This window comes from Mizuhopecten yessoensis, unplaced genomic scaffold (genome assembly GCF_002113885.1).
Source record: "Mizuhopecten yessoensis strain PY_sf001 unplaced genomic scaffold, ASM211388v2 scaffold715121, whole genome shotgun sequence".
Lineage (NCBI taxonomy): Eukaryota > Metazoa > Mollusca > Bivalvia > Pectinida > Pectinidae > Mizuhopecten > Mizuhopecten yessoensis.
In genome coordinates this window covers 1-7,359 of record NW_018479462.1, presented here as the reverse complement: position 1 = coordinate 7,359, position 7,359 = coordinate 1, and the positions used below count along the sequence as shown (strand labels likewise).

General features: G+C 34.8%; 1 protein-coding gene across 1 annotated transcript; it reads right to left on the bottom strand.

The window, feature by feature from the left end:
• Positions 1 to 6: 6 nt before the first annotated feature.
• LOC110441041 lies at positions 7 to 7,080 on the bottom strand (the record flags this gene model as incomplete). Its single annotated transcript, XM_021484141.1, has 5 exons — positions 6,920 to 7,080; positions 6,266 to 6,445; positions 5,790 to 5,859; positions 4,018 to 4,087; positions 7 to 62 (listed from the first exon to the last, which is right to left on the bottom strand). Coding segments are annotated over exons 2-5 (374 nt in total), but the record flags the coding sequence as incomplete, so codon positions are not given.
• Between the last annotated feature and the right edge of the window lie 279 nt (positions 7,081 to 7,359).

Here is a 7,359-nt window from a genome sequence, read left to right as displayed (position 1 = left end):
CCCAGCCACTTATGAGCTGTTAGTGCATTACAGAATAGACAACTGAAACAGAAATCTAAGTCCTGAAAAGAAACGAAACCAGACACTGATATTATATCTAGAATGTATTCTGTTGTCGTATAGTGAAATACAAGTACTAAGTATGTCCACCTTTTTAAATATTCCCAATAATTTGAGATATATATTTTTCTTTTTCTTTTTCTAACCTGGATTAACAAGGAGAGCCGAGCCCTCTAGCATTTTTACTTCATTTAATCATGATTATTTATTTTTCTTTGATTTTCTTTGTTGAACATAATTCTACAGAAATATATAGATTAGTATAAATATAATAACACTAAACAAACTTTCCTTTTTATTGAAACAAGAGGCCCAAAAGGGCCTGTATCGCTCACCTGAATATTTAAGCAGTCATAGCAAAATATTCTCATTAAATATTATATTGCACTAAAAGTATTTCCCTCCCAAACTTTGTTGGCTTCATCCGTTGAAACTACCAGCAAAATATCATTATAAGATTCTATGCTTTTTGATTCTTCAGAAGTTGCTTGACATATTTTTCCCTGTGACCTTGTAAGTAGGTCAATGTCATTTTCCTTCTCAAATTGGTTAGCTCTATTCCAAAAGCTACCAGCCAAATCCTATGAATCCATTCCTTTTAGTTCTTAAGAACAAATCCATTAAAATGTTGTTGACCTCTGTAACCTCTAAAGTAGGTTGAGGTCATTTTCATTCGCACACTTTGGTGAGCTTTATCCCAGGAAGTCACCAGCCAAATATTAAGATTTTATACCTTTCAGTTCTTCATAAAAAGTTGTTCTAAGCTTTAATCATATCCGACTCCTGTGACCTTGAAAGTAGGTCAAGGTCACTTTCATTCGCAAATTTTGTTGGGCTCTTTCCCAGGAAATAATCAGCCAAGTATTAAGGTTCTATAACTTCCAGTTCTTCAGAAGAAGTAATTTGAAGTGTTTGACATATCTGCCTCATGTGACCTTAAAAGTAGGTCAAGGTCATTTTCATTCTCAAACTTTGTTGGGCTTTTTTCTAGGAAGCTAGAAGCCAAATATAAAGATTCTATACCTTTCAGTTGTTCAGAAGAAGTCGTTTGAAGTTTTTGACACATTTGACCCCTGCGACCTTGAAAGAAGGTCAAGGTCATTTTCATCCTCAAACTTTGTTGGGCTCTATCCTAGGAAGCCATCAATCAAATATAAAGATTCTATACCTTTCAGTTCTTCAGAAAAAGTCATTTGAAGCTTTTGACACATTTGACCCCTGTGACCTTGAAAGTAAGTCAAGGTAATTTTCATTCTCAAACTTTGTTGGGCTCCATCCCAGGAAGCCATCAGCCAAATATGAAGATTCTATACCTTTTAGTTCTTCAGAAGAAGTCTTTTGAAGTTTTTGACATATTTGACCCCTGTGACCTTGAAAGAAGGTCAAGGTCATTTTCATTCTCAAACTTTTAAGGGCTCTTACCAACAAAGCTTTCAGCCAAATATCATGACTCTAGGCCTGTCCGTTCTTCAGAAGAAGTTGTTTAAAGGAAAAGTTGACACTTTTTAATAGCAACTATGGTAATATATATCAAGTAGGTTCTAAATGGTATTATTGGGATTTATATACTTCAAAACGTTGATGGCTACGGGGGTGTGATCATGATCATATACCACATGTTAACCTCACTAAAACTCTTTACAATAACCATAAATCTTCAAACTCCAATTTCTGTTTTAAATGTCTCACTAAATTCTCACTAACTCAGATAAAAATCTCACTAATTTTGACCAAAAACTCACTAAAACTGATCTCACTAATTTATACTGGAAAGTTATGGCATGAATGCGGTAAACATGTGCAAGCGAAGAAGAGCAAAAAAGAACTCTGAGAAAAATTCCTCCAGCACTTTCTGAGAATTAACATTAACAAACTTTAAGGTAATAGGATTGTGTCACCATTTCTCAGTAGAATTTCTTCAATTTTGTAATTATATTGCTTTAAAGTAAAGAAAATTTTCTGCCACAAAAAAAATATAGGTTGTCAGAATTTTTAGGATTTTGAATTGAAATTTATGTAAAAAGGAGTGCAATAATGAAAAACACAATATTTTTACAAAATAATGTCAATAAAAATGATACTGACATATATTAGTATTGCATTAATGTATATCAATTTAATAAATGCTGAAATTGTGTAAAATTAATTCTCCAAACACGATATAAAAATTGACATTTTATAATAAAACCATATACACATAGTAATTGCAGGTAAGAGTTAACGTTCTTGAAAAACTTCACAGTACAGTACATTTCACCTAATATCACGTCTGTTAAAGTCACTTTTCGGTTATTATCATGTTTTTTTGATGCACCGTTTTTTCCTGCTATATAATCTATGCAATTCAATTCTTTTATTATCACCTGATTTTATGTCGATTTCTCTTAATATCACTTTATTTTGGCCACTGTCACAGGTAAATGGTGGTAATGATTCATGATAAATGCCCTGGGGACCTTCTGTCACCCCCTGGACGCATTATGTAAACAATGCCTCGGCCTAACAGGGTATTTTTTACACCTGGCTGACAGTCAAACAATAGGTTACACCTGGCTGACTGTTAAACAATAGGTTGACTTACATACTTGTTAACATGATATTCACCTGTGGTTTGGGGAGCTAGGACAGTCTAACATCTGTAAACTTTTCTAATGCCAAGTGTGATGTATTCTTTCAACTAATTATAACATGTGTACTATCTTCGATTATACACTTGCAGCAAATATCTAAGGAAATTAACCTATAAAAAGATGTTACTAGTGAAAGAACAGTATATATATCAAGATATAGGTAAACATTTACCAAGTCTCATGTTTACGATTGAATTTGATGCAGAATACCAGCCTAACACTTGTATGCCTACATCACTACTGCAGTAAACAATCATTATTACAATCGTACTGATCGTCATTTTGCTACTAACTATATGAAATGTAACTGCATACTGAAATAAAATACAAATAATATATTTATTTCTATACTTATTTACTTATATCTATATTTCAACTAGGGTAAAGAACATGGTTAGTTACAAAATATCAATCTTCTTCGTAGAGCCACATCACTTAGGCATTTGACTAAGTTCACTTCTAGTTTTGAGGGCTGAAAAACATCAGAAAATATGTATTCTGTTTATGTCATGTTTCTGTTAATATCATGTTTTTCTCTGACAAAAGGGAGGTGATATTAAGAGAAATCTACTGCAGTGAAATAGGTAGCCGGTTTCCTGAAGTACAGAAAAATGGACACATGTGACTCATTGATAAAAAAACCCGTGAATTAATGCCTGGATTGCTTTGAAATACTTTAATATTGCGAGAACACACTGTTCTGTCAATAATAAACATACAATATTCATCAGTTTAATACCAAACATTAGAATTTGCGAAAATTGTGATACTGTCTCCCTACATTGGATTTTCAACTAGGGATGTACTTCCTGTTTCCGTTTATCAATACACTCCAATGACTTTAACTGTTAGATCTTGTTCTACTAATCAGTCTCAAATTGAACCTACTTTTGAATTTGAGGAGACTTTAAGGACTTCCAGAGAAAAAGTGACAAAAAACTTAAACCTACAAAATACAATTCAGAGGGCAACCATCATACTATTCCTTAAATAAGTTTCAAACTCAAAGACTCACAATTCTGGACCAAATGGACCTACATGTGAAATTTAAGAAAGATCCCTCAAGCAAATTTTTAGAAAGAGTGCTAACAATGTAAAAATCAAAATCAAATATGGTCACCTGGCAGACATCTTGTTCTTCTGATTAGTTTCAAAATTGAACATACAAACTGTACGGACTAATATCAACTTCAGAAGGATCTGTCCAGACCTTTTTGTGAAATAGCTGTAACATGAATAGTTTAAGGGTGGACTACAGACCATTAGACGAAAGACATTTTGAACAGCCCACCATCTGATAATTGTAGACTAAAACGTAATTATTTACCTTCAGTTCAGGCATGGCACTGGTCTGGATCTCTTTAATGATCTTCATTGTTGTGGCACAGTCCTTCTCTCTGAAACAGGAAGCTATTTTACTTAAAGCTGACAGTGCAAATAAACTAGAACACTGAGAGGTGAGTAAGGGCCCCGTCTTGTGGCAATATATCCCCCATAATCATCAAGAAGCAATCTGCCCATATAACTGAGCTTGATATTTGGACTTCAAAAAGAATCGCAAGGAATCAAAATATACATTTTACATGTACTATGATGCGAGTCTTGTTTCCTTCCACCTCCATATTTGCTGGGCTAACAGAAATGTAAATACCGGTGCAATACTCATTTGTTAGCTTTGATTTGTTTTATTTCACCTTATATACCTCCTCCATCAAGAGCCAGGGTCAAAGTCAGAGATCCACTTTGTCTTTGACCTTTGGACCCAAATGACCTTGACCATTAACCAAGTGACCCTGATCTTTGGTCAGTTGACTTATTCTTTAATTCCGACNTTTGTTTGTTTGATTTTGATTAACGTCCTATTAACTGCTAAGGTCATTTAAGGACGGCCTCCCCTGTGTGAAAGATGCATGTCGCAGCCTCCCAAAATACACACGCTTCATAATGTCATAACAAAATGTTCATCAGGGAAAAGGTACAAAATGTAACCTTCATCTTTGACCCAGTGACCTTGACCTTTGGTCAATTGACTCTTTGTTTAATTCTGAGCTACATTGCTTCAAAGTGTCATAGCGAAATGTTCACCAGTGAAAAGATGCAAAATTTGACCTTGACCTTTGAATCTAATGACCTTGACCTCGACTTTTTACCTCAGTGTTTCTCTTTGTTTAATTCCGAACAACTTTGCTCCATAATGTCATAGCGAAATGTTCACCAGTGAAAAGCTACAAAAAATTGACCTTGACCCCTGACCCGACGACCTTGACCTTTGGTCAGTTGACTCCTTGTTTAGTTCTGATCAACTTTGCTTCATAATGTCATAACAAAATATTCATCAGTGAAAAGATGTAAAATTTGACCTTAACCTTTGAACCTAATGACCTTGACCTTTGACCTTGACTTTTTACCTCAATGTGTATTTTTGTGAGCTGAACATCTTGACCAAGTTTCATGTACATTGGTCAATAAATAGCAAAGTTATCAGCAAGGAATAAAATTTGTGGACGACAGACAGACAGACAGACAGACAGAGTGATTACTATAGGGCACCCGTATCTCCGATATGGGGCCCTAAAAAGCTTTAAATTGAGATTAAGAATAAAAAAGTTTGAATTTCTTCTGGTTTTGAGATGTTCCCCATTTTAGAATGTATTTACTTGGTAACGAGTATGGGAATCGGTGGTAATAAAAAGTGCATACCATTCAAACCATGAAAATAGAAATTCAAGTGATCCCTTTTTGCCAATAATCAATTTATCTTAGACCATTAAACCCAAAGACACATGTATTGTTCATTAATTACTGGCAGATTTTGCTTAGACATGGTATGGTGAATGGGTACTGATCTCTCAGCATTACCTGGTATGGATATGTGAATGGGTACTTATCTCTCTGAATTACCTGGTATGGTAAATGGGTACTTATCTCTCAACATTACCTGGTATGGTGAATGGGTACTTATCTCTCAGTATTACCTTGTATGATGAATTCATTCTGTTTACAGTAAACCAAAACGCACCATGCCAACACCACACACTGACATACTACACAGTGGGTTTGTTTTTCCCCCGTTTTCGTTTCAATAATAGACATGCTTACGATTTAATATCAATCTTGTGCAGATCTTGATCTGTCAACTCCAACAGCTGTCTGCCAGATATGTTGTGGCCTGGAAACATTGAAAAGAGGACAATGAACATGTCTACCCAACATTTGATATATTTCTTTAGCTGTTCTGTTTATGGGTCAGTAAACATAAATTAACAAGTAGGTTTTGTAATGGAGGATTTCGGTGTTTTTATCTATAGTGCAGCGGAACTTGACAGAGTTGATTGCCGACCACTGGGATGCTCATTGGTTAGAAAATCGGTCTTAGAGTTCGGATGTCCTGGTTCAAATATCATTCAAGTAACAGCATTTTTCCTTCCTTTGTTACACCAGTAAGTGTTTTAGTGAAATTTTAAAGGATTCCTGGGTAAGTACACAGACTAGAAGCTTAAAATTACATGTAAGTGATTTAGTGACATTTTAAAAGGATAATTTGGCAAGTACATGGACTAGAAGCTAATATTTACCTGTAAGTTTCTCAGCAAGTTGTGCGAAGCCTTCTTTGGTGAAATACTCTGCTATGTTGTCAGTCGTCCACTGGTCGAGAGGGTAATAAAGGAACGGAAATGGTGCTAGTTTTCTCTCTGTACTATTTTCATCACCTTGAAAATTATGCTGTGATGCTGTATGCTTTTTTGACATCATATCTGGTAAAACAAAAGTATCGTCATACATATTACAAAGGTACACTGTAGAGTGGTCCGCCGGGCCAGTAGATATTTTGTAAATTTATCTAAAATTGCAGCAGATTTGAAAGCCCTCATTATCTGGACCAGTGCACTTCAAACAGGACCAGTGGATTTTTAAATAAACTGGCCCTTAGTTTAGACCAGTAACTGATTTTATTTTAAATTCCACCCTTGGTAAGGAAACCTTAAAGCACTCAATCCTAGGAACCTTTTGGCGAAGTATCAAGACTCTAGGTGTCTCCGTCTTCAAGTTATTGAAGAAAAAATTTGTCAGACATATGACAGACACTGTATATAATAACCATAAGCTCACTGGGATTATGTGCTAGGCAGGCTAATAATTCACAAAACACTGTATAATCCTCAAAAGTGCTAGGCAGGCTAATAATTCACAAAACACTGTATAATCCTCACAATGTGTTCTTACCTTACCTTTCTGATAAAAGAAACCCCGATAATTTATGAAATATTCTCCACACTTAATTCTCACACTGCAGTTAAATGCACTGGGTTGATTCACAATATCGCCATAACACTATGTCACACAGAGTACACTTGGTTGGGATTTTATTTATTTATGACAGCTGTCACGTAGCAACTTACAAACAAATACTATCGACAAAACATACATTGTATTTTAAACACGAGAACTATTCAGTACACCTAACTATAACTATGCCTTTATAGAAAAGAAAAAAAAAATTTGATTCAATGCATTGGAGCTGTATTATGTTCCAATTATATCTGTCAATATTGAGGTTAGGTTTAAACATGTGAGAATCGTGCTGTTGAGACCTAATGTATAGCTTGAAACTTGAAGAATAAAATACAATCAAAGTACTGAAAGTACTGAAAGCTAAGGCAAAAGATAT